At 44.1% G+C, this 27,795-nt stretch overlaps 1 protein-coding gene across 1 annotated transcript in view; it reads left to right on the top strand.

The window, feature by feature from the left end:
* The window catches only part of LOC145403091 (putative E3 ubiquitin-protein ligase HERC1), a 597,230-nt gene that overhangs the window by 487,919 nt on the left and 81,516 nt on the right, over positions 1 to 27,795 (top strand). Inside the window, 6 exon segments of the mRNA XM_080274923.1 lie at positions 6,807 to 7,024; positions 8,822 to 9,001; positions 12,121 to 12,245; positions 23,282 to 23,447; positions 23,776 to 23,867; positions 26,019 to 26,045. Coding sequence (XP_080131049.1) covers positions 6,807 to 7,024; positions 8,822 to 9,001; positions 12,121 to 12,245; positions 23,282 to 23,447; positions 23,776 to 23,867; positions 26,019 to 26,045 — 808 coding nt within the window.

Below are 27,795 nucleotides of genomic sequence, written 5' to 3'. Positions count from 1 at the left end.
ATGTCTCACTGACTGTGCCTTGGGGGACACAATAAGGTGCAATGCTGCCAGACAGTCTGTATAAATGACCACCTTCTGGGGTTGGAGATGTGCCTTGATGAAGGCCAAGGCCTTGAAGAGGGCGAAAAGTTCCGACGTGACACTATCATGAAGTGCAGCCAAGCGCCATGTTTGGCAGAGAGAAAGGTCCACTAAGTATATTGCCGCAGCAGATGCTGTGGATGTTGTGGTGTGTGAACCGTCAGTAAATACTTCAAAGTATCCCGCATACACCGTGTCCGACAGCTCTCTGTACAATGCTGGTGCTAGATGTCCATCTTGAGATTTGTCAAAAGACTCCGACAGGCAGAATGATACTAGAGATGAGAGGTCCCTCCAAGGCGGTGTTGGGGGCACTGAGGGGAGGGGCTGACGGAGTGGTGGTGGCAGTGAGAGGGACCTGTACGCCCAGAGAGCCCTGATCAAGAGTGGCTGGCGGGACCTCACAGGCCAAGCAGGATGTGACAAAATGACACCCGCCTCCTCGAAGAGCACTGGTAAAGGGTGATGGCGGGAGGAGTGTTGTATGGCCTGGTAGCGGTGGCAAACGAGCTTCGACTTGGTGACATGTAGAGGAGGGACACCACTCTCCGCCTGCAAGGACAGCAGGGGGGAAGAACAAAATGCGCCCAGGGCAATGCGTAGGGCGGCGTTTTGTATCGAGTCAAGTTTTCGCAACTGAGTGGAGGATGCTGAACCATAAACTGAGCACCCGTAGTTAATCTTTCCCAAGATGGCAGCACGGTAGTAGCCTAAAAGAAGGTCACGGTTGGCACCCCATTTAGACCCTGCTACACTCTTCATGACGTCTAGCCTCTTGGCGCAGGATGTTCGGAGGTATTCTATGTGGTGACGCCACGTAAGGACTGGCCCATCCAGACGAAGTCCCAAGAAGGTGTGAGTACGGACTACAGGAGGAGATTCAGTGCCTATCCTGACCACCGGCTGAGATGGCATGCGACGCAAGGTGAAGGCCATCACGGCACACTTTGACACCCCGATCTCCAGATCCCATTGGTGAACCCAGTCCTCTAGAGTTGAGACAGCCGCCTGAAGTCTCCTCTGTGCACCTTCCATGGTGGTGTCCCTGCTAATGATAGTCACGTCATCTGCATAAACCAATGTGGAGACGTCCGGATGGTTGGGCAGGTCTGACATCAAAACATTGAAAAGCAAGGGGCTGAGAACTGAGCCTTGGGGCACCCCTCTACGGATGGGACGAGGAGAGGAAGTGGCCCCACCAACAGATACGACATAACTCCTGCCATCCAGATAGTTGACAAACCACGCCAACACTGAACCAGAGACCCCAAGGCGGGAGAGCTTATACAGGATGCCAGTATGTGGCGATGAGTCAAAGGCCCCCTTGATGTCCACGAAAAGGGCCAGCATATATAGCCCCTTGCGGTACGTGTCGTGGATCAGGTATTCCAACTGGCAGAGTATGTCCAAGGTGCCCCGGCATGGGCGAAAACCACATTGTTCCTCTTTAAGAAGGGATCTAGATTCTAGCCACCATGACAGGCGACGAGCCACCATCCTCTCCAGCAGTTTCCCTACACACGAGAGAAGGGCGATGGGCCTGTACGAAGATGGCTTGGTCGGGTCCTTGCCTGGCTTGAGGAAAGGCAGCAGCATTGAGGACTTCCATTCCACCGGGAATATTCCCTGGCTCCAGCTGCGATTATAAATGTGAAGGAGGCAATCCTGCAGGTTGGGTGTCAGTCGCTGGAGGAATTCATTGGTCACAGAGTCTGGGCCCGCCGCCCTGCCGGTCCGAAGGGCAGACAAGGCAGGGACAAGTTCTGAGGCAGTGAAAAGATTGTCTAGACCAGCAGTTGCAGGGGAAGAGACGCTTCGTTGTATTGCCTCCTCGTACACCGTGGAAGAGGGCAAAGCAGATGGATGGCCGAACTGGGTGTCGAAGAATGACGCCAGATAGTCGGCCTTGGACAGGTCATCAAGCAGGCACAGACCATCCCTGCGGAGTGGATAAGTGTGGGTGGTAGGGCGTCCTGACATAGCCCGTAAGAATCTCCAAGTGCGGGCCGTGGAGGTGGAGAAGGAAAGGCTGGCACAGAAGGAGGTCCAGGCTTGCTGTTTTGCCAACTTGATGGTTCTGGAGCAGATGGCATTAATCCGACGGTACTTGCGCCCCAGTTCTAGGCAAGGGTTGCGGCTTCACATGTGCCACGCTCGATGACGGGCCCTGACTGCATCCTCACATTCTACTGACCACCATGGGACTCCTGCTCAGTGTACACAACGGCGAGTTGAACACTGAAAGACTCTGCCTCCCACCTCAACCAGGAGATGTGCAAAATCCTTAGCCGACAGTGGAGGGGAGCCCCAGCTGCCTGGAAAACAGGAAGCCAGTTCCTTCTGGAATGTGTCCCATTTGTCTCCCACCAGCTTCCATCTTGGGCGACAGTCTCCTGACTGCAACGTGGAAAGGCCCGGATAATCATAGAAGACTGGTAGATGATCGCTGCCCATATAGGGACCCACCTCTACAGCTGGACACTGGAACACTGGATCTCCAAGGCAGAGGTCCAAGACTGATGGTCGTCCGGAATGGGGGTCATATCTGGTGTACAGGCCAGGAGGTGTGAGAAGACCGATGCGTGGGGAGTCTAAGAGTGCCTGAAAAAGAGACGATCCTGATACATTATTGATGGTTAGTGAAGGATCCCAGAGGTGATGATGGGCGTTAAAATCCCCCATGATGAAGGCAGGGGCCGGCAGCTGATGAAAGTAATGTACTAATTCCTCCCGGGACACATCCTGACATGGGTTGTAACATAACAGCACTGACGCCCATCCAGATCTAAGAGCCACCCTTACCGCCAAGACTTCCATCAGGCCACTGGGATATTGGGTAAGAGGCAAACTCACACTCTGGGAGGTCTCCCGAACAGCCAGTAATAGGCCCCCACCCCTCCCCTGAGGGCGGTCGGACCTATAGACTATAAAACCCCCCAGGGTGAGGTGGATGCGGGGTTGTAGCCAGGTCTCACACACCCCTACCACATTTGGTTCCTTTTCAGCCACTAAAATTTTAAAATCCTGTGACTTGTGGACTAGTGAATGAGAATTCCACAGCAGGATTCTTAAGCCACCTGTACCCCCCATGACAGTATCAGGGACAATAGCCGCGGCCAAAGGAGGGAACAGATTTCTATGAAGGACTTCCCCTGTTGGTGTAATGCCAGTGCCTCGGTGAGAAGTGTTATAAAAGAGTTCCCAGAACCTGGACCCTCATCAATGGAAGACAGAGGCTCTGAATTTCGTTGATGTCCTGGATGGGTAGGGTGAAGTCTCCGTCGGCCCAACAAAGACAGGGCAGGGGTGGGGCCAGAGGAACACCGTTGTGAGGTACCATCATTCCCAATGGTAGCCATATCTGGATCTTGTGGAGGCACCCCCTGGGCTTGAGGGCTGGCAGTGCGGTGACGGTTGTGAAAAGCAGTGTGGGGGCGTGATGGTGCCTTATTCACAGTGGTGTCTGCGTGGATAATGACCTCTGCCCCTGATGCAGGGTGGGTGGAGACTCCCAATACATCAGTCAGTCCTAGGTCCTCCTCCTGAACATCATCAGCTAGGACTGCATAGCGGTTTGAGGATACACAGTTAGCATAAGTCTTACCTTGCTGAATGAGGGCACTGCGGGGGGCCTGGGAAGGTGTCAGTCGACCTGGCCCACTGGGAGTCGGGGTGCTACGGGACGCAGTGTGTAGTTCACGAAGGCACTTGTTGGTCTCCGCAGAGCTGGCACCTGCCTTCCTCATGGTCATGTATATATCGCTGGCCCTCCTGTAGATGGGGCAGACCTTGGACACCACCCTGTGTTCATCACTCCCACAAATAAAACACCTAGGGTCTCTGGTGCATTTCTGGTTGTCCTCTGATCCTGCCCTAAAGGGGTGGTAGCCACTACACATGGAGCACCTAACCTTGTTTCTACAAGTAAGTCGGGTATGACCAAACAGATGGCAATTATGGCAACGTAATATGGGACGGGTGTACTCACCAACCGGGAACGACAAGTACCCGAAGAAGACCCTGGAGGGAAGGGGGCCACGATAGACGAGTCTTACCCATTGTGACTGGCTGGAAGCACTGGGGGCCGGAAAGCGAACCAGAATCCTGGTAACCTCCAAGAGTTGAGAGGCATGGTTGTCTGCAGGGCGCAGCCTCTCTGCTATCACTGAGACGTCCAGTTCTGGGGAAATCGGCCCAATCTTGCCCACTTTTACAGCACCTCCGGGTTCATAACTGGCGCGCCTGCACACCACAGCCCAAGGTCCCAAATTCACCATTTCCTCGGGCTGTTGTTCGAGCTTGGTCAAGTTAGCTGAAAAGATTGTAAAGGATAGGCACGATCCATCCCCCAGTGGCTTGGTGGATCCCTCCACAATGTATTTAGCAAAAGGAGATTCATTGAGGGCATCTGTCACCCTCTGTGGGTGACAAAACACTCTGGATCGGTCCTGGGTCCGCACTATGTAAGTCACCCTTGTCTGCACTGCCACACCTTCCTCTGGAGCTTGAGTGACGGGCTTGGACTGAGGCAACGTTTTCCTGGCCTTCTCAGTCGATCCCGAAGACTTTTCCTCACCCGAGGTTGACATATGGTGGGGTCTTTTTCCGCCCTGCCAGCCGGTGTCCATATCTGCTCCTCCACTCTCCCCTTCCATTATTCACCACTACACACACACACGCACCTTCCCTCCACACAAGAGGTACTAAACACTCCACCCCGTATATCACACTCTACGGTAAGATGTAAGAGCAACGTCACTCCGGGTACCGGGACCAGATCTCCGAAACGTCCGTACGCTACGGCTCTCTCACCCAGAATTCGTATAAATTTGTTTCGTTCTGCTGGATACCGTCACATGTTAATCTCTATTGGAACGAATTTGCTGACAAAGAGGCAAAATCGGCATGTTCTCTTCCTTCTGTTGGGTATAATAAGGTTCCCTATTCTGATTTGAAGACCGTTATCCATAACTTTGTTTGGTCTGAGTGGCAGGCGAGATGGGCTTCCCCCTCCCTGGCCAATAACACGAAGTATAAAGAGATTCGGCCATCGGTTTATGCCTGGTCATCCTCTTCTCAGGCTTGTCGGGGTTTTGAGACAAGGTTGACTAGGCTGCGAATTGGCCATACGCGTTTGACTCACGGGTTCCTTTTGGACCGAGAGGTCCCACCCCAGTGTGACATCTGTCAAGTCACAATAACTTGCAGGCATTTCTTATTGGACTGTCCGACCTATGCCCGCTCTCAGGCGAAATTTTTAACAAATAGGGGATCCCTATCAGTTGTTTTAGGTAATAGGGCAAATGTTTCTAGCCTTATGGCATTTTTAAAGGAGACAGGGCTATACTGCAAGCTGTGATTGGTGTTGTCATAGTTATGTTTTAGGGCTTGCTGACTACATCTGTTTTCATTTTACCTACGATTTTAGTTGCATGATTATTGTGTAGTAGTTTTCTCAATTTTTATACTCATTCTTTTAAACTATTGTCTTTCATATCTCACTCATCAAAGCGCTGAATGACCTATCAGGTCCCAGTGCTTGGCCTTTGGCCTAAACTTCATATTCCATTCCATTCCCATAGGAGCAGTTGCATACCTGTACCCAGTGTGTCTCCTGGGCCAGGCATGAACAGGATTAGGCAACAGTAACAACAACGATTGGCTACACATTATTATTCTTTTGTCTACACTTTTCTTTAACTATATTGCTTGATATAAGTTACCTGTATAATAAGATAAGACATTCATGACTGATACAGATTATTTGATAGTTTCACTCTCTGTGTATTCATGTGTGCACTAGCTTGTGAACACCACTGTGGGCTTTCAGATAAAGGACTCAGACCTCACCTTCAGGTTGAGTATGGTAGATGATCTGACTTCCATGGAATCGATGTTTACCACCTAACCTATAACAGGCAGTATTTGTTATTTTACGGTGGATTTAGCAGAAGAAAAAATAATGAAGGTTTATAACAAGGACTTACAGTGTAATTAATCAGTTGCAGTATTGAAATGGTAAAAACCCTTCAGTCTGATGATGTATTTTCCATTTTGTTCATGTCATCTTCAAATGGCTTTACAGTATTTAGCTTTTGAGAGCCCCAGACAGTAAAGGGTTAGTGAAGGCTGAATCAAAGCCCACCAGAAACTCTATCTGAAGGTGAATAGCCACAGTGATAAAAATAAAAATAATAATAATAATAAATATATTGTAAATCCACATTGTCCTTTTTTTTTTTTTTTTTGGTCTCCCCATTCATTTATTTTTTAGTGGAAAGTAGATTAGGATTAGTGGTAGGTGGCGGCGACCATCATCCACTCACTTGATGTAGTGCTGCCTACTTCTTCCTTACCCTTTATCATTCTTTTTTTGTGCCTGCCCTCCTCTCTTCCTATTTCTCCCATCTTTCATGTCACTTATTGCTTTTCTTTCCTTTGCAGGTGGCTTTACATTGAGTGACAAACCAAATGGTTTCCTGTAAGCCAAGAAACCATTTACAACACTGGGTGGTAACCATATAACCGAACCATATGTGCTCCCTACGTGTCAACAAGTGGGTTGGTGGAGAGTTAGTGCCCCTCCCCGTAAAACAAATAACTCAAAGTCAAGTGGCCACCCCTTAGGGGATTATGGTGTCTGGCAATAGATAGATAGATTATGATGATGGTGATGATGACATCTTCAGAATTTCTTTTTTACCGAAACGTTATTTCTTCCATAGTGGATATGATGGATCAGTGCGCACTTGGAAGATAAGTGGGCGAACAGTGGGTCCACAGGAACACACCCTCATCTTCCAGGCCAGCCCTCGTCCTGGCACTATGCCTGGTCACCAATCCCTGCCCAGTCCAGTCCCAGTTGAGCGTCTGGCTGTGTTGCCCTCAGGCCGCTATGTTGCCGCATCCTCCAACAATGTACTCAACATCTGGGCTCTTGGTGGTGAGTGTCATGATGACTCATCTTTGTCTTGATTTTCTGGTCACATTTACAGTATATTAATAGTTTTTGTCTGGCACAGTTGCCCCTTTGACTGCTGTGTTGCCTTTTCCTCCCACAATGTACACTACTCAACATTTGGGCCCTTGGTGGTCAGTTGTTGCGGTGATTCACCTCTAATGTGTTAGCTTTTTTTTTTTTTTTTTTTTTTTTTTTTTTAATGTAATGCAAGAAAGGAGGAACCAAAGGCCTGGATCCCACAAAATTGTTCTCTCCAACAAAAAACAAAAAAATAGATAACAGAGAGCCAAATTCAAGATCCGTCCATGATGAATTACACAAAATATATCTGATAAAGTTGTATTGCTACCTGTTAGATTAATACTGTATTTCAGTTTCAACCAATGTACAGTTCCATGGATGAATCTGTATATTTTAGAATGCTATTTTAGAATGCATTTCTGACACAAAAGAAGGAAAGCCTTTACTTATAATGAAGACGAAGGGGAACTGCAAGGCTTGGTGAATGAGTTTGGAAGAAATTGTAAGGAACGGAATCTGAAGGTGGATGTAGAGAAGAGTAAAGTTATGGTCTTCTAGAGAAATGAAATCACTGGATATACAGTGAAGTTGAATGATGTGGAAATGGAAAATGTAAGTGCATTTTAGAACTTGGGTTGTGTGATGAGTAAGGATGGAAGTTTGGTGGGTGAAATGCTTTACAGGGTACAACAAGGAAAAAAGGTTGCTGGTTCTTTGAAAGCAGTGATAAGAAACAGGGAAGTGAGCATGGAAGTAAAAAAGTTGCTGCATGACAGTATTGTAATAATTGTGATACCAACTTTAATGTATGGAAGTGAAGCTTGGACCTTGTTGGAAGGACACAAGTCAAGAGTGTGAGCAGTGGAAATGAGTTATTTGAGAGGAGCATTTGGAGATACATGGAGAGACAGATTGACAAATGAGGAAGTGAAGGAGCGTTGCGGTGTGGATGTGGATGTGACAGAAAGCGTTAGGAGAAATACATTGGGGTGGTTTGGCCACGTGGAGAGGGTGGGGAGCAAGAGACTAATGAGGAGAGTGTATTTGATTGAGATGGAAAGGGGGAGAGGGAGGGGGAGGCCAAGGATGAGATGGAGGGATGAAGTGGAGAGGTATATGAGAGAGGGGGATGTGAGCTGGGAAGAGGGCAGTGAAATGGTAGGGGACAGGGTGACATGAAGCCAGTTTGTTTGTGGCCACCTTACAGGATTAAGGCATCCTGCAACAGATAGATAGTTTCAGCTATTTAGTTTGGTACTGATTAGATTTATTTCACATACAGTATAGAGATGATTTTATTCTCTAAACTGGATATAGCATGACTCCATATCTTAACATTTTGCTTGTTAAAAAAATCTGAAGTCGCATTGGACAGGACAACATGGAGGTGATCTGTTTGTTGCCACCACTTACGGAATGGAGGCATCTGGCAATAGACAGATAGATAGAAGTTCCTAGCCTTCTGTCATGTTATTACATTCACCTTGTTATTTTTGACAATATAATTTTATATTTTATTCCTACCATATCCAGATACTTTTGTTAAATTTAGAGAAAACATTTATTGTGACAGGTTGGGAAACAGCGTTCATAAATTTCATCACTTTCTGATTCCTCTCACAAAACTGAATAACATTGAAGATTGCTAGGATAAAATCTAAAATTCATGACTGGGTAGAATGGGTTAACACATGAGTTATTGTTGTATTTCCACGCAGTTAGTATGGACTGATTCATTTGTCTCATGTAAAGGCTCAGGATGTGAGGTGTGGTGTGGAGAGAGCCTCATCACCTGGTTATGTGCGGCAGTACAAGGTGGAGGCCAGGGTGGATGTGACGACATCTTGACAGGGCATCAGGATGGCTCAGTCTTCCTCACAACAGTGTCTCCCACAGGCACACACACCATCCCACTCATGCAAGCCTGCAGACAAGATGGTATGTTCAGTATTGGTAGTTTTTTACCAAATTTAATGTATCCCCCATCAGAGGATGGTTGGGGTTTATTGCTCACACACTACCACTGAAAGGCCAGTAAAACAAGTCACACTTACCATAATGTATGGACTAAGTAACCTAGCCCTGGAACCCTACATTCATGATGAGATGAAATATCAAATAATAGATAGATGGATAGTATGCATTTGTGTAAAATGTGATAGGTGTGAGTGAAGAATGTACGAGTGTGGGAGTCATGAATGTATTTAAAGAAGAGCAGTAGGACGTAATGGTGTAATACAAAACCAAAATAAAGCAGAACAGTAGATGACTTAGAAGATGTGAAATTTACAAACTCAAGTCTAAGTACACATGGACCGAATAAGGAGAAAGTTGTTTTGTTGATATACAGTGAATGGCACAGAGGAATGAAATATTATGAATGTATCAGCTTGAGATGCTTTACCAAACTGAAGTGCATGTAATGCATGTCAAATTTAAGTTTTGTATATAATGAAAGTGGATGAGGAATTTGGAAGGAATTTGAGTGTAAAGTGGAGGGACTGTAAGAAAATGTTCTGGAAAGAGGTGCAAAGAGTAAGACAGGGTGGAAGTGAAGTTAGCAGGGGAGTGAAAGATAAAAATGGTAGATTACTAGTGGAGAAGGGAGAAAAAGTGAGCAGATGGAGAGAACACTTAAGGAATTGTTGAACATAGAGGATGGAAGTAATGCGAGTATAAGTGGTTGGGGAATGGCTGGAAGAAGGAGGGAGGTGAGAAGACAGGAAGCAATCAGTAGGATAGAAGTTGTGGAAGCAATGAAGAAAGTTAAATTGGGGAAAGCCCCAGGAATTGATGGAGTGTGTGGTGAAATGCTGAAGCATGGGGGAGAGATAGTAGTAGAATGGATGTGGAAGATGTGCAGATTGGCCTGGGAGGAAGGTAGAGTCCCGGAGGATTGGAAGTCAGGTATAATTATTCCCTTGTACAAAGGAAAAGGGGAAAAAGAAATGTGTGGTAACCATAGGGGCATTTGTCTTCTTAGTATAATAGGAAAAGTGTATGGTAGGTTACTTATTGACAGAGTTAGAGAAAGAACAGAGAAATTAGTTGGAGAAGAACAGGGAGGCTTTAGGAAGGGAAGAGGTTGTGTAGATCAGATATTCATTCTTAGATCTTTAGTGGAAAAGTTTCTAGAGAAGGGAAAGAAGTTGTATGCGGCTTTCATGGATTTGAAGAAAGCATATAACAGGGTGGATAGGCAAGGATTGTGGAAAGTGTTAAGAATATATGGAGTAGATGGGAAGTTGTTGAATGCTGTGAAGAGTATGTACGATGGTGCGAAGGCTGCAGTGCGTGTGGATGGTGAACTAAGGGAATTTTTCTCTTTGAAAGTTGGGTTGAAACAGGGATGTGTCATGTCTCCATGGTTGTTCAATCTGTACATGGATGGGGTAATAAAAGAGGTACAAGGTAGGGTAGTGGATATTGGAGTGGCTCTGGTGAGAGAGGATAGTGTTTGGATACTCCCTGTACTGTTGTTTGCAGATGATACTGTGTTGTTGAGTGTAGACGAAGGGGAGCTGCAAGGCTTGGTGGATGAGTTTGGGAGAGTGTGTAAGAAACGGAATCTAAAGGTGAATGTTATTTAAGAGGAGCCTTTGGAGTCACATGGAGAGACAGGCTGACAATTGAGGATATAAAGGAGCATTGTGGTGTGGATGTGGATGTGATAGGAAGCGTTATGAGGAACACACTGAGGTGGTTTGGCCATGTGGAGAGGATGGAGGGTGAAAGACTGACGAAGAGAGTGTATGTGAGTGAGGTGGAGGGGGGAAGAGGGAGGGGGAGGCCGAGGATGAGATGGAGGGATGGGATGGAGAGGTATATGAGAGAGGGGGGTGTGAGTTGGGAGCAGGGCAGTGAAATGGCGGGGGACAGGGCGACTTGGAGGCGATTTGTTTGTGGCCACCCCAAACGGGATTGAGGCGTCTGGCAATAGATAGATAGATAGATGGTATATAATGAAAGTGGGATTGATTACTGAATATGTACCTTGTAATGATTGAGATGAGGAAGGGAAAGACAGTTTTCAAGACCATCTGGATAGAATGACAGGATAATTGCTTAGAGTTGTAATGTTTTTGTGATGGGAAACCTAAATGGGAGAGTTAACACTGAGTATGTGAATTATGTAATGGGTCATTTTAGAGTGCTGAGTAAGAATGGCAATGGGCAGTGACTTGGATGCGTCAGTGAAGAATGTTATGCATTTGTATTCATCATTTCAGCTTTTTCCTCCAAGTAAAGGATGACAAGAAGTTGATGTAGGGTCCAGAAAGTGGGGATAGAGAAAACATGATGAGAGAGAACTAATCAACAGTATGCGTAGTGAAATGGGTATAGATATTTCAGGGAAAGAGAGAATTGAGTGACACAGGGAAAAAAGGTGACTGGTGCTATTCAGGTCTTGATACAAAGAAGAGATCTGATTTTTTTTTTTTTTTTTTTCTCCAAAGAGTAAAGAACCAAAGACCAGAAACCTGCAAAGTTGTTCCATCCAGGAAAAATATAAACAAAAGTGAATTAAATTCAAAATCTGTTCATTTCTAGTGCGTGGACACAATGCATATTTTACAAGGCTGGTGGTCATAGATAAAGAGAAATATAGACTGAGAAAGACAGTTAGAGAGATGACCTCTTGAGTACATGAAATGACTGAGGATATTGATTAACTCACACATTGGAGCATTGGACAGAAAAGGTAAGAGTGTGCTGCCAGATGGGTGCTGTGAGCCCCCCATAAAGGAAAAGGGATGCAAGCAGATATTAAGAAGAGCAGTGCTCATTGAAGTGATGATAAAAAAAGTGTGGCAGAGAGAAAGAGACCTCTTCAAGGTGTTGGGGTCCAAGGGTAGGCTATCGTAGTCCATTTCATATAAAGAAAGATGACAAAACTACTCTTCTTAGGGTCAGTACATGATTGAAAAGCCTCCTTTGATCTCTTAGTGACTGAGCATATGCAAGACTGTCATTCCAGCTGGGGTGTTCTAATCACTAGACCACATGACACCAGTACCTTGTTAATGTACATTATTATATTGTCATTGTGCACTCAGTGTATGTGAGCTGCCTGGCCTGGGGTGATGAGGACAAAGAGGTTGCTGTGGGCTACAGTGATGGAGTGGTACGAATTTGCCTTATCTCGTGTGACATGGATGTCATCACACGCCAGGCGCACCAGGTCAGCAGATGAGTTAGAGGGCATTTGTTCTAATCTGACAAAAATCCTTAACCCCTTTCAGCACAGTTGATGGCCAAGTGCAGTCAGACTTAAGGATGGGTTTGACTGTACAGTAGTGATTTTTTTTTTTTTTTTTTTTCTGAACTTAAGAAAGTCCCAAACCCCTTTCAGCTTAGATGTTGGCCAAGTGTACAATAGACCAAGGAGACTCATTCCTACCTCATAACCAAGGTTCATTGAATCACATGCAACTGCATTTTAGTCCTGTATTTACATTGTGGGAGTGGCCCAGTTTTGTTAGGTTTGTTTGTTGCAAGAAGGCTAAAGTTCACACTGAATCTGAGATCAAGCCATCCAGTTACTCTGCAGAAATCATAAACTTTTTTTAAAAAACACATCTTTGAATCATATATACTTTCACTTGATGTTCAGACGGGTGCAGATAACTTAGTGATTTCAGTACCCAGAGTGGAAGATGTGTAAGTTCCATCAGTTCTTTCACTGTTAAGACTTCTCCGTAAGTTGAGTAAAATCATCTGGTAATAGAAAGAATATAATAATAATTAGAATGGTGGTGATGATGATGATGATGGTGATTATAAGTTGGTCTTCTGTTTCTCAGAAGTGCCAGTTCTTTCAAAAGAATTCACAGATGCTTGAGCCACATTTGCATGTTTACAGTTACAAAGGTGATGGTGATCATCATCCACTTGCTCAATGCAGTGCTACTTGCCTCTTTCTTCACCTTTATCATTCTTTTTCTGTGTTTGCCCTTCTGTCTTCCTGCTGTTCCCATCCTTCCTGCCACATTTTATTCATCTTTCCACTTCAGTTGGTTCCACACTCAGTGACAAGGCTGATGATTTCCCCTAACCCAAGAAACCATTTACAGCACTGGGTATAATCAGATAACAGGGTGATGTAGAGCCTACAATGATTTCCCTGTTAGCTGGGTGAAGAGATGGAAATGTGGCGTCCATCTGGGAAACAAACGTCCATACTCTTCCCCACTCCTTATCCTGCTGCAAGGGAATATCAATTCATTGCACAGGATGGCCCTGCAGGGGCAGTTGCTTTCCTGTGGTTATATATCTGCTCAGCCAAACAGACCGGGGTTATGCAACAACATCAACAACAGTTTTAAAAGTTGTGACATTATTCATATACAGTACAAACGTTATCTCTCCAGATTGTAGTTTCTCGAAAAGAGAAAGGCTTTGAGCTGCCTCTTAAAAGATTCAGCGTAAGTCAACAGTCCCATGGATAATGGCAGTCTAATATAACATAGGGGCCATACAGGAAAATGATAAGAGAAAGATGACTGATGAACAGTTCCTGGTTCCTTTAGACACAGATTCTCATCTTCACAGCATCACACCTGGGTATGCCAATGGAAGTTTTAACAATTTAACAAGATACTTTAGTTTGCACACCAGGGTGTGCCAATGGAAGTTTTAACAAGATACTTTAGTTTGCCAAACATAAGAACTTAGAAATCGTAAGACATTGTGTAAATTCCATTCTAGGTTTTACAACATGACTGAATTGTGATTCCTTGTGATCCCCACTTTAACATATGGAAGCAAAGCATGAGCCTTGTTAAAGGACACAGGTCAAGAGTGAGAGCAGTGGAAATGAGTTATTTGAGTGGAGCATGTGGACTTACATGGAGAGACAGACTGACAAATGAGGACTTGAAGGGGTGTTGTGATGAGGATGTGGATGTGACAGAAAGCATTAGAAGAAATACATTCAGGTGGTTTGGCCATGTGGAGAGGATGGAAAGTGAGAGACTAACTAGGAGAGTATGTGAGTGAGGTGGAGGGGGGGAGAAGGAGAGAGAGGCTGAGGATGAGATGGAGGGATGAAGTGGAGAGGTATATGAGAGAGGAGAGTGTAAGTTGGGGGAAGGGCAGTGAAAGGTAGGGAACAGGGTGACATGGATGTGATGTGTTTGTTGCCACCCCTCATGGAATTAAGGCATCTGGCTGTAGATGGACAGATAGACAGTACAGTTCACTTGGAAATGAGGTAGTGGGGGTTCTTAGTGGGAGACTAAAAGTAAGTCTTGAGACTAAAGGTAAGCCTCACTTCCCTATTTAACACTGAGTGTACCATCTTTAATAGATTATTTGGAAGATCAGTGCATAATGGATTACAGTAATTCACGTAAAACAGAACCATTGTTTGAACCAGTGTTAAGAGGAATCACCTATTTAGAAACTGTCTCATAGATTACAGCTTTCTTCTGTCACCCCAACTAATGCGTTCATTGTAGTTTAGTCTTGAGTTAAAATACATTTTTAGGTTTCGAACAGAGCTCACTGGATGAAGTTGTGATCCACCAGTTTCAAGTGGCAGGGTATTGTCAGTGTCATCCCCTCTTCTTATTCTTTGAATAATGATAATCTTGGTTTTGCCATCATTAAACTTAAGTTTTGTCTTTACCGTCCAGATCTGAAAGTGAGATGCAAGGAATTTAATTTTATTCTTATATTTTTAACATCTGTCATTTTCACAAAGTTGAGTGTCACTGGCATGTAATGGATAGGCCAGATCATGTGCATCAAGCAAGGACAACACAGTACAAGTGTACACTGTGAATAGAATTCGGTCTAAAGCCAATTTCTTGATGGACTCCAAACAGGAAGGGAGCTGATTCTGATCAGGTGTCATCCACTTCTGCTCTTTTGAGATGTCTTATAGGTATGACTCAAGGAGCAGAAGACTGTCATCAGGAACATCATGTAAATGCAGATTTTTTGGCAATAGCTCGTGATTTGCTGTCAAAAGCTGCATGTAGATCTAGTAAAACCAAGAGGAAGGACTTCCCACTGCAGGTGTTCATCACCAAGTCATTGTGAATCTTTGCTAATGCAGTTTCTGTTCAGTAATATTTTCTGTATGTTGAGTGGATGAGGGGAATGACTTCATTTCATTGTAGCAGTGGTAGGGGTTAATCAGGTATACACTACTCTTTGATCTTTGATAAGGAGGAGGAGTTAGAGACAGGACTACCTTTAACATGCTCACAACATTGAGTCTAAGCTCCTTGAGTAGGGGCCAAAGTATGGCACATTTTTCAGACTGTTTAAAGTTCCCCTTTAATAAGCATCTGTTAACTACAGTAGCCTCCCAATTTTTGTTCATAATCTAACCAAAGCCCTGTCAGAAAATGCATTTTTTCAGATAATGGAGTATTACCTCCCCAGCCCCTTTATAGGGGGATAGCCCCTACAGAAACCCTTTATTTTGCTGTATAGCTATTTGAACATAGAAAAAACAACCCCAAATAGAGTTTTCCTGATTAATAGTACAATATTACAGTAATCCCTCCACTATACGATGTAATAAAGCCTAAGGCATGTCTGGAAAGTGGGTCCGTCTGGATAGTGGTCCTCTGCCTCCTGGACTGGTACTTATGGACCCTAACCCAGCCTAACTCAGAAAACCACCTACATAACTCTCTACCGGACATGCATAGCACCTGTTTAAGACCACATGACACCATTGGCTGTCGCAAAGGGACAGAAAGTATGAAATAAATGAAAATGAACTAGAGAATGAGGAATTAGAAGTGAGTATGGAAAATATTTAGCAGCGTACAGGGTACGTACAACACATCCGTGGCCGTTCGTTACAAAGGTTAACCCACCTCCTCTAAGGCTTTGGCAGTGGTGAAAATGCTCTTGAAGCACGTACAGTAATCCAGTGTTGTGCAGCACTTAATCCTTTGCACTACGAGTTATAATTGTTTAACATCGCACATTCTGTTCTGCCATGCGCCATGCCAGTTTCAACTGCCAGTTTCAACCACCAGTTTGCACTCTGTACTTTAATCCATTGCACTCTGAATTCTAATTTCATAACACTGCACAACACTGTAAATTCCCACGTGGTCTAGTGGCGAGGTATTGCAGTTAATTCACTATATATTAAAAAAAACGAGCACGTGCAACATCTATTGAATGAGGATCTAGTACCATTAGGTGGTAACTGGGGAGGGATGGGGAAGCAAGCAGCGAACATAAAACACAGCTGTTCGGCACTGCGCACCAATTTCAAAGTACAGTTGAAAAAAAATGTCAATTTTTTTTTTTTTTTTTTTTTTTTTGGGGGGGGGGGGGGTTCCAAAGGCCCAGGCCCAAAATGTCTAGTAAGTGGGGAGTCTGGACAGTGGGCATTCAGATAGTATAGGAATTACTGTATGTGCTAAAATATACAGCTACTGTATACTATACTTACCGTAGTGAAGTACAGTACAGTACTGTAAAAGATTTAGATGATTATTCTCATGTAGTTAATGGTGGGCTGACTCTTAGAGCTGTAAAAAGTGAATGATACTCTAATTCAGCCAAGGTTTTGCTTCTTGGATGATGATATTTGAGAGGAGCATGTGGAGTTACATGGAGAGGCAGACTGACAAATGAGGACGTGAAGGAGTGTTGTGGTGTGGATGTGTGATAGAAAGCGGTAGGAGAAATACATTGAGGTGGTTTGGCCATGTGGAGAGGATGGAGAGTGAGAAACTAGCAAGGAGAGTGTATGAGAGTGAGGTGGAGGGGGGTGAGGGAGGGGGAGGCCAAGGATAAGATGGAGGGATGGAGTGGGGAGGTATATGAGAGAGGGGGTGTGTGAGCTGGGAGCAGGGCAGTGAAATGGCAGGGGACCAGGCAACATGGAGGCGATTTGTTTGTAGCCACCTCTTACGGGATTAAGGTGTCTGGCAGTAGATGGAGAGATAGGCAGATAGATAGTGACATTTATCAGTTAATGTAGTGTAAGATAATTGGGATATTACTGTATTTTACAAATGTAGTGTGCTGCAGTGGAATCTCCTAAGTCGCTTATTTCTAAACAGCGAATTCATAATACACGACAACATCAGGCTACAGTTTGCAGTATCAGTAATTCACGGACACTGTACGTAATTCGCGATTGTGACCTCGAAAGTGAAGGTTTTCCAATCCATTTTTGAATGTATGTTATGCTGTGTTTGCACAAATAGTGGTTTCTTAATAAGTAAAACTGTATAAAAAGTAAATTTTCCTCTTTGTATCAGGTAGGCTAATTTTGAAGCAAATAAAGATCTGGGATGAGTTGCCAGATGATACCAGATCAGTTAACACTAGTAGTGTTTACTTATTTTGCCCACAGCTTTTATCTTTGATGGAGTTTTGGTTGAATATAAAGAGAGTTGTTCTTCTTGACATCCATAATTGTGGAAAAGTGGTTTCTGTTGGGATATCATTTAGGCTTACCTCCTCATGTGGAAGTGGGCCAACTAAAACTTGCCTAGCAAAGCCGAAAACACTCACATGCGGACCAGCTTGCTCTCTTCACCTTATATCCCATAATTTCCTTCTTGGTGGACCACAAAGGGGTTGGAAAAGTTGCATAGAAGGTCCATGATTGTTACTGCACCCAAATGGAGTGCAAAGAAACCTATTAAGAGGGCAAAAAGCACCAGTAAAAGAACACAGCACCCCCCATTTTGTGGCTACCAACAGTTTGGTTTGTCAGCATTATAATTTGGCGATTATCTTGGTGTTTACATATGTAGAGATTAAGATTAAAATGGAAATCTTCAGTAGCTCAGATTAACAAAATATACTACAATTAAAGCATTATTTTTTTCATCAACCAATCATGTATCACAGCAGTTGATAAGATGTATTTTTAAATGAATCTGTAGTCAGCCAGCACCCAGGCTGTGAAACATTTACACCGAAATGCCACCACGTGAGCTGACCAATCAGCAAGCAGGTGAATATAGTGGCTGTCCAGTCTCTCTTTCTATCGTTTTCGTTTCGTTTTTAAAGGCTCCAACATGCTTGCATGTGTCGGCCTTGGTCACCTAATGGCGGCTCTCCATGCTGCACGATCCATTGCAGCCTCCCTGTTCAGTCCCTTAACCCTAAGGTCACACTTAATGACCTCGTCCCATGTCTTTCTCGGTCTACCCCTCATAACCCCACCCCCAATATTAACACTTCACACCTTCCTCACCCAACTATCATCCCCCATCCTCTCCACATGTCCAAACCACCTCAATCTACCTCTCCTCATCACAACACCAATACACTCCAGTCCCATCCTACCTCTCAACTCTTCCATTGTAAACCCAGCCCCTCCAGGCCTTGGACGCAGGGACGCACTGCACATCCACCTAATCATTGTCATTTCTGTACGTGTGAGCCGGCGAATGTCTTCCTCCTTCACTGCCCAGGTCTCACTACCATACAGCATTACACTCCTAACACACGCTGCATACAAAGACCCCTTAGCACGTAGGGAGAGCCCCCTCAATGTCAGGAGAGGCAAGAGCTCCCTGAACTTCTTCCAACCACTTCTCACCCTAGCCACAGAGCTAGCTCCAGCCCCACCTCCAGCACACAACATGTCTCCTAAATAACAAAACTCTTCCACACACTCAAGAGATTCACCAGCAAGTTCAATTCTTTCACGTCTGACGATCTCCACCTGCTCACCTCCGGCACGCCGTACACATAAAATCAGCATTATCTCGCAGTCTACCTCTGATACCACTACATCTCTTATGCACCCATTTATCACACACACCGCACAAGATGGAATTACTTCCCACGCCCTTGTGGCAAACTGCACATGGCCACTCTCCCTCGTCTTTGACAGTACCGCCACCAACCCTAGATATCATCACTTTTGTTTTATCTGCATTTACCCTTAAACCCTTTTGCCCCATACCATCTCTCCACTTCCTAAACCTTTCCTCCGCCTCCCTTTCATTCTCTGCAATCAACACCAAATCATCAGCATACAACAACTCCCACGGGAGTCCGTTTCTAAAGTCACGTGAAAGGGCTTCAAGTACCATGATAAACAACATGGGACTCAAGACTGACCCCTGATGCACACCAACATTCACGGAAAACTCATCACTCAAATCTCCATTCACTCTCACCTGGGTGTGAGCACCCACATACATGGCCATAACCACCCTAACCAGCCACTCCTCCAAGCCAAGCTTTCTCATTGCCCACTTCACCACCTCTCTAGGGACTCTGTCAAAGGCCTTTTCCAAATCAACAAAAACAAAATAAAGATTCCTTCTCCTACCAATATATTTTTCCTGAAGCTGTCGAACAATGAATATGGCATCAGTGGTCCCCCTACCTGGCATAAATCCAAACTGCATCTCATCAATATTCACTCTTTCTCTAATCATACCTTCTAAAACTCTCTCCATTACCTTCATTATCTGATCTAAAAGCTTTATACCTCTATAATTCCCTCTTTCCAGGGCATCACCCTTCCCTTTATACACATTTACAATTACACTCTTCAGCCAATCATCTGGGACAACACACTCATAAATAATCCTATTTATCAGGTCAGTGACTAAACTCACCCCTATAGAGTCTCGATTAATTACTAAACCAAGCATATTCAGACATAGCCCTTACTCTAAGCCAGTCACAGCGTTTCCCTCCCATACCAAGCATGAAGGGCGTGCACGCGAGAGCCCTGCTGCCTGGCACGTGCTCATGCATTGTCTCCTCTCCATTGACGGCGTGTGGTTCCAGCGTGGTGTACAAGAATTTTTTTTTTTTTTTTTTTTTTTTTTTTTTTTTTTTTTTTTTTTTTTTAAATCTGTGTTTCCTCTGCCTGCTAATGGCTGATCGTAACCCTCTTAAGCCTACAACTTCTTTGAGGAAGGGGAAGAAGAAGAAAGAGCCAACGTTTACGTACACCCAGAAGTTAGATGTAATAAGGAGGAACCCCTTCCCCCTCCCCCATCCATTCAAGCAGTGTCGTCAGTTATAGCCAGGTTAGATCCACACAGTATTGTTCATTTCCATTAAATGCTTTTCTAATTTCTTTTCCAGGTTGTTAAAGTTCACTGACCAGTTTGATATCAGTTTAGGGGTAAGGGAGGCAATTTTCCCAAAATGACAGACTCATAAGTAATTTTTCCCATAAGATTTATTTCTAAATCGTGAAATTTTCCACTTGCGATGTGCCCGGTCTCATAAGACAGTGATTTAGGAGATTCCATTGTACATGTTAGCACACAGTTAGCCTCTGTGACATACAGTAACCCCCCCCCCCTCCCCAAGTGTCCGTGAATTACTGATATGGCCAAATCCATAATTATTGTATAATGAATTTTTCGGGTAATGCTGTACTACCCCCCCCCCAGAGCTCTCCAGGGGGGGAGGTCTAATTCCTACAGAAACCCTACATTGTACTGTATAATTAGTCAGAGATAAAGAAAACAACTCCAAATATTTTTTTTAATATAAAAATTGAGGTACAGAATATTATACAGTATTACTATACAGTCATGTCTCAGTATGCATTGGGGTTATGTCAAGCGAAAACTCATCATGTAATAATTTACTGTATACCAAGATTGAAAAACCTTACTCAGTAGTACCACACTATCTACTAGCCACACATGATTTCCAGGTCACAAGTTTCAGTACTTCACACAAAAAGCTATCACTCCACTTGATATCTCACACTGCACTTCATAGCGGATTTGCATTGTTATATGGCAATAGCTATGGTGCTTCAGTGGCCTTGCACACTTGAAATAGAATGAAAGGAAGATGATTACAGCGAATGTAAGCACTGGGCAACCATCTTGACTCAAATATCTGACTGTCGCCGTGCACAGAAGGCACTGTATACGCATGGGATTGTCATACACGGTCACCACAATTATCGTGTAAGCAAATTTTGCCATTGTTGTCACATAACTGGGTATAACTTTTAGTTCATCTTTTTTTCAAGGCAGAATTTTTTCATTTCTTTTTCTGGGCTTTAAGGATTTATCTGGATTGAACTTGCCCTTGGATTGGATGTCCTCCTTGCAACAATTCATCTACACTTCTATGCATTTCCAGTGAATAAAACAATAACCCATATCATTTGAAGTGTTTATTTAATGATCATGTACATATTTCTAATGTTTTCAAAGGGCCCTCCCAACAGTCCAAAAAAAACACTAGGCCGAAAGACCTAGGTCCCCTGCGATTCGGATTACAGGACTTTTACTGTACAGTACCGTATTTGATCAGTACACCTTCTACCAGTGAAGGCCACCCTATCCACTCCTTACCTTGCCTTCTGCCATATCCCTTTCTTTCTCTGTTATAATTTTTTCATATACCTTTCTTACAAAACTCAGAAGGCTTATACTGTGATAACTTTTGCACCATTTCACCCACTTTTATTCTACAGGGAGGTAATCATGGCCTTTTTCCACTCTACTGGTACAGTTCCACTCATCCAAGCTTTCTTGCATGCCTTTAACAACCGTTCATTCCATTCTGTCTGCTACACTTAATCATCTCTGCATATGCTTCATCAACACCTGCTGCCATTTAATTCTTCAGCTGCATTACAGCATTCTTTACTTCTTCCAGTGTCATAATTTCTGGCACTTCATTCCTTCTCCACTCACCATCAGTACCAATCATGTTTACTGCCACTTTGGTCTTGTCATTCCCATTCATCAGCCTTTCAAAGTATTCACTTCATCTGCTTCATACTTCAGTTCCATTTGTTAGTATTTTTCCTTTTTCATCACTCGTTCATTCATTCTTCTTTCCACTGTCATTTCTATATTTTCATACTTCTTGTTAAAATTTTTTCCTTTTTTCAGGGTAATTTGCATTCATTTTCTTCCAAGATCATCATTTACCTTCTTCCTTTCTCTTTACTAGTCTCTTGAAATACCACTTACTTTCATTGTATTCCCATTTTTCATTTGAACCCATTCTTGAATCCATTCTAAACACCTCTTCCCCTTTTCCTCCACTGCCCATTCAATCTCTTCTTTCCACAATGCTTTAATTCTCAGCCTAGTTGCCAGCCAGATGCTGCTACACGCTGCTGTGGCATTCCTAGCTAAGCACTTGATATATATGGTTTCCACAAGTTGTCCAGGTCAGTTTACTCCCAGTTCGTTGACTCCAGCTTCCTTACTACATTAAAATGGTATTCATCTGCCATTTTCCTGTTGCACATCTTTTCATTCAGTCTTTTGCTCAGTTTGTTCCTTTCTTTATTCACCTTGCTTCTCTTAGCTAAACCATGCATACCTTAGTCCTGTGCACAGATAAACCTCTGCATCATCATCATATCAACAACACTCCAAAGTAACATTCATTGTTCAAGCATTTAATCAATCAGGCTTCTTTCAGCATGTCTTTTCTCTCTTTACCGTATATATTTGTGTGCATCTGTGCACCATAAATACTAATCACAAATGCATAAACCCCGTTCCTGACTCACCTCTCAGTTGCCCTCCTTCCCTGGCACTGTATAACAATACATTAAATCATTTACAGGACCAGTGTTAACTCTCCTTTTCATGTCACACATAAGAAACACAGTATGATTTCTTGCCATCTGTCCTTTCACTTCATTCTAATGATCCCAGAATCTGTGTGCTTAACCCCTGTTGTTACAGGGCGTATGCATAACATTCCCCAGCAGTTTCACCTTCTCAGCTGGAACATGACATACATACACCTGAAGGTGACTTTCATTCCTCTCTGCCAGTCATCACTCGACATCACGACTTCTGTAACTTCCACATGCATTTATACCTGCCTTTACACATTCCACTCCTTCCCACTCCTTCACTTCACACCCATTCAACTTTGTTTGACACATTATCATCATACTTATTACTTGTGAACACATTCACTGCTTCTACCCTCATACATTCCTCATTCACACCTCTCACATTCTGCATGGGCATATGAACGTGCCTAGTTTTCCTGGGTCCCACACATGTACTGGACTCTCTGAGATTCTGTAAAGTTTTCCCAGCAAACAAAAATAGAGGATGGGGAACTGCTGATCTCTGCCAGCCTCCTCCCTCTAGTCTAGGCCTCCAGGAAATATAATATTAGCTTGTCACTCTGTAGATTTCACTGTAGATAGCACTACATTGAGTGAGATGATGATAAGCACCACTGCCTACTCTTACTGCTGTTACATGCTTTAAAAACTTTTATTTGCATCTCTTTCCACTACAGGGCCCAGTTAATTTCCTGGAATGGAGTGGGAATAATTGCCTGCTGGCCTCAGGAGGGGAAGGTGGCACCAGAGTGTGGGCACAGGGTGGAGCAAATGGGTGGACACCTACATATTCCCTTGACTACACCTCTCCACCTTCTGCACTTACTTGGTCTCCTGTCATCAGTGAGTGTTTTGTTGTTAAGTCGTTGTGGATTCATGCTTTGTTATAAACACTAACTTTGGATCCTTATCTGGAAATACAGCCAGGGATGAAACCTTAGTATGCCATGTGTGTCTACTTCACATTTAGGGCCTGTCTGTCACTTTCTGTTTCCTCCTTGATGAATCTGTCAGAGAGAATGATCTATGGACAGAGAAGCATACCAAGCCAGATGAAGAATTGTATTATTAGAAAAAATTTGGCCATAACTTAAGTGCATAGAAAGAATATGATTCTTGTAAGCAGTTGCAGTCCATTACCATACTGTACTTACAAGTGAACTTATTGCAGGTGGTGTGCGTGAGGGTGTGTGTGCACACATGCTTGCAGTGGGTCATGAGGATGGCCTGGTGTCGGTGTGGCGTGTACCCCAGACCCCCCCAGCCTCCGATCACCACCACCATTACCAGGACAGGTCAGACTTATTTCTTATGTATCCAGCTCTGGGAATGAACTTGAAAGCCTATTCCCTGAGGCCCAGCATTCCTCCTACATGCAACACACCCTTTCTCCGTTGAAAGGAGAGTAATAACCAGAATTAACCCCTCCCCGGAAAACAACTAACTAAAAAAAACAAACAATAAGCCTCGGACAAAGACTGACCAAACGATGACGACCAAGGACCGAACAAAGGACATGGTTATCGGAACGTGGAATGTAAGGGGAGTGAATGATGAGGTGAAAGAGAAAGAGATTGTCCAGTTGCTTGAGGGTGCGAAAGTGGATGTATGTGGAATAACTGAAACAAAATGGAGAGGAGAAAGTGTGAGAGAATGGGAGTATGGATTGGGTATATGTGCAGGAGTAGGTGAGAATGAGAGGGCAAAGGAAGGAGTATGTATAGTTGTGAGTAAAAGATGGAAGAGGAGCATAAGACAGTATGGATCAGTTGGGTCAAGGATTGTGTGGGTAAAGTTGAAAGTTGGAATACAAATGTGGGCGATTGTGTGTGTGTATGCGCCAACGCAAGATTGTGCTAGAAGAGTGAGAGGAGTTCTGGACAAATGTAGAAGTGTGCATGGAAAAGTTTGGAAGGAATGAGAGAGTGTTTTTGATTGGTGATATGAATGGTAAAGTTGGGAATGTGCAGGTGGATGGAATAGTTGGTGAGTGGGGTGTGCCTGCAGAGATAGATGAGAATGGGAGTGCGTTAGTGGACATTTGTGCTGGGAGGGGATTGGTGATAGCCAATACCCTCTTCAGGCATAAAATGATCCACAGGTATACATGGCGAGTGATGAGAAGGGTGGGTGGTGAACTGAATGAAAGGAAGGCAATGATTGATTATGTGTGTGTGGGTGAAAGGATGCGAAGATGTGTAATGGATGCAAGAGTTTATAGAGGTTGGGGGACTGGACTTTCTGACCACTACTTGGTGGTGGCCAGAATTAGAATTCAAGTAAGATGGAGGAATAGAAGAAGGGAAAGACGAGAGGAAAGGGTAGTTGCAAGGAGAGTGGAAAGGTTACAAGAGGATGAGAAAAAGGCAGAGTATAAGAGAGAAGTGGAGGAACGATTGGGCAAATATGAATTGGAGCAGATGGGAGACATGGAAGGTGTGTGTAGGATATTTACAGAAGAAATACGTGCAGCATGTGATGTGGTGTGTGGAAGGAAGAGAAGACGGAGGGGGGTGCAAGGAACAGCATGGTGGACTGAAGAGGTGAAACAGGATGTGGCACAAAAGAAGAAAGCATACAATGAATGGATGAGAAATAGGGGCGTGGAAGAAGTTGAGAGGCGGAAGAGAGAGTTATATGTAGAAAGAAAGAGAGAGGTGAAAAGATTAGTAAGAAGAGAGTGGATGAGGAATTTGGAAGGAATTTGAGTGTAAAGTGGAGGGACTGTAAGAAAATGTTCTGGAAAGAGGTGAAAAGAGTAAGACAGGGTGGAAGTGAAGTTAGCAGGGGAGTGAAAGATAAAAATGGTAGATTACTAGTGGAGAAGGGAGAAAAAGTGAGCAGATGGAGAGAACACTTTAAGGAATTGTTGAACATAGAGGATGGAAGTAATGCGAGTATAAGTGGCTGGGGAATGGCTGGGAGAAGGAGGGAGGTGAGAAGACAGGAAGAAATCAGTAGGATAGAAGTTGTGGAAGCAATGAAGAAAGTTAAATCGGGGAAAGCCCCAGGAATTGATGGAGTGTGTGGTGAAATGCTGAAGCATGGGGGAGAGATAGTAGTAGAATGGATGTGGAAGATGTGCAGATTGGCCTGGGAGGAAGATAGAGTCCTGGAGGATTTGAAGTCAGGTATAATTATTCCCTTGTACAAAGGAAAAGGGGAAAAAGAAGTGTGTGGTAATCATAGGGGCATTTGTCTTCTTAGTATAATAGGAAAAGTGTATGGTAGGATACTTATTGACAGAGTTAGAGAAAGAACAGAGAAATTAGTTGGAGAAGAACAGGGAGGCTTTAGGAAGGGAAGAGGTTGTGTAGATCAGATATTCATTCTTAGATCTTTAGTGGAAAAGTTTCTAGAGAAGGGAAAGAAGTTGTATGTGGCTTTCATGGATTTGGAGAAAGCATATGACAGGGTGGATAGACAAGGATTGTGGAAAGTGTTAAGAATATGTGGAGTAGATGGGAAGTTGTTGAATGCTGTGAAGAGTATGTACGATGGTGCGAAGGCTGCAGTGCGTGTGGATGATGAACTAAGTGAATTTTTCTCTTTGAAAGTTGGGTTGAAACAGGGATGTCATGTCTCCATGGTTGTTCAATCTGGACATGGATGGGGTAATAAAAGAGGTACAAGGTAGGGTAGTGGATGTTGGAGTGGCCCTGGTGAGAGAGGATAGTGTTTGGAAACTCCCTGTACTGTTGTTTGCAGATGATACCGTGTTGTTGAATGAAGATGAAGGGGAGCTGCAAGGCTTGGTGGATGAGTTTGGGAGAGTGTGTAAGAAATGGAATCTAAAGGTGAATGTAGGGAAGAGTAAAGTGATGGTCTTCGAGAGAGGTGAAGTCAGTGAATGTACAGCGAGGTTGGATGGTGAGGAATTGGAAAATGTGAGTACGTTTAAGTATTTGGGTAGTGTGATGAGTAAGGATGGAGGTTTGGAGGGTGAAGTGCTTGAAAGGGTACAGCAGGGAAGAAAGGTTGCTGGTTCTTTGAAAGCAGTGATAAGAAACAGGGAAGTGAGCATGGAAGTGAAAAAGTTACTACATGACAGTATTGTGATACCAACTCTAACGCACGGAAGTGAAGCTTGGACGTTGTTGGAAGGACACAAGTCAAGAGTGAAAGCAGTGGAATTGAGTTATTTAAGAGGAGCCTGTGGAGTCACATGGAGAGACAGGCTGACAAATGAGGATATAAAGGAGCGTTGTGGTGTGGATGTGGATGTGATAGGAAGTGTTATGAGGAACACACTGAGGTGGTTTTGCCATGTGGAGAGGATGGAGGGTGAAAGACTGACGAAGAGAGTGTATGTGAGTGAGGTGGAGGGGGGAAGAGGGAGGGAGAGGCCGAGGATGAGATGGAGGGATGGGATGGAGAGGTATATGAGAGAGGGGGGTGTGAGTTGGGAGCAGGGCAGTGAAATGGCGGGGGACAGGGCGACTTGGAGGCAATTTGTTTGTGGCCACCCCAAATGGGATTGAGGCGTCTGGCAATAGATAGATAGATTGATAGAACCCTTCCCTATGGTGTCAGAGTAAAAATGGGGAAGTGGTGTCTGTACAAAGAATGCTACAAAAGCTTGTGGCCATTGGTTCCTTCTTGCTCACATAAAGAAGAAAAGACAGACAACCATCATCCATTTTAAATGCCTGCCACAATGTAAGCTCGAACCTTAGACTCTTAGCTCCAACATCATGAGATTTGTCCTCCAGCCACAAAACCACCGCAGCTCCAACACATTTTTACAACTCACCAAATGGATTGAGTAGGAGTTTCCAGCATTGTGAATCTGGTGTTACTCATTTTGTTGCAGCCTGTCCTCAGGGAAGGACTTCCTGAACTTATGCACTTCTCTCTGGTGACGTTTTTTTATTTTATGCTTGCCTGAGTGGATAAAGAAGGAATTTATAATGGGCATATACATGAAATGCTTGGAGATAGGGTGTCAAAGAAAGCTTGTGAGTGTCGGTAGTGACAGACCTTATGTAGTATGAAAGAAGAAAGTGTATCAGTACATTATAGAGGGAGAAGGAAAAAGAAGAGAAGCATTTGAGAAGGTGAGATGGGTGTATGAGGATAAAATTGCCTGAAAGCACTTCTGTCATAGATATCCCCTGATTGCAGGTTCCCTGAAGGAAGCACAGCATTGGCATTGGTGATGATGGTGATGCAACTACCAGATTGTTTTATG

The sequence above is a fragment of the Coenobita brevimanus genome, chromosome 60 (genome assembly GCF_032717465.1).
Source record: "Coenobita brevimanus isolate Jiangsu-jjx chromosome 60, ASM3271746v2, whole genome shotgun sequence".
Taxonomy (NCBI): domain Eukaryota; kingdom Metazoa; phylum Arthropoda; class Malacostraca; order Decapoda; family Coenobitidae; genus Coenobita; species Coenobita brevimanus.
Note: the sequence above shows the minus strand (reverse complement) of the source record. Positions and strands in the feature narration are given on the sequence as shown.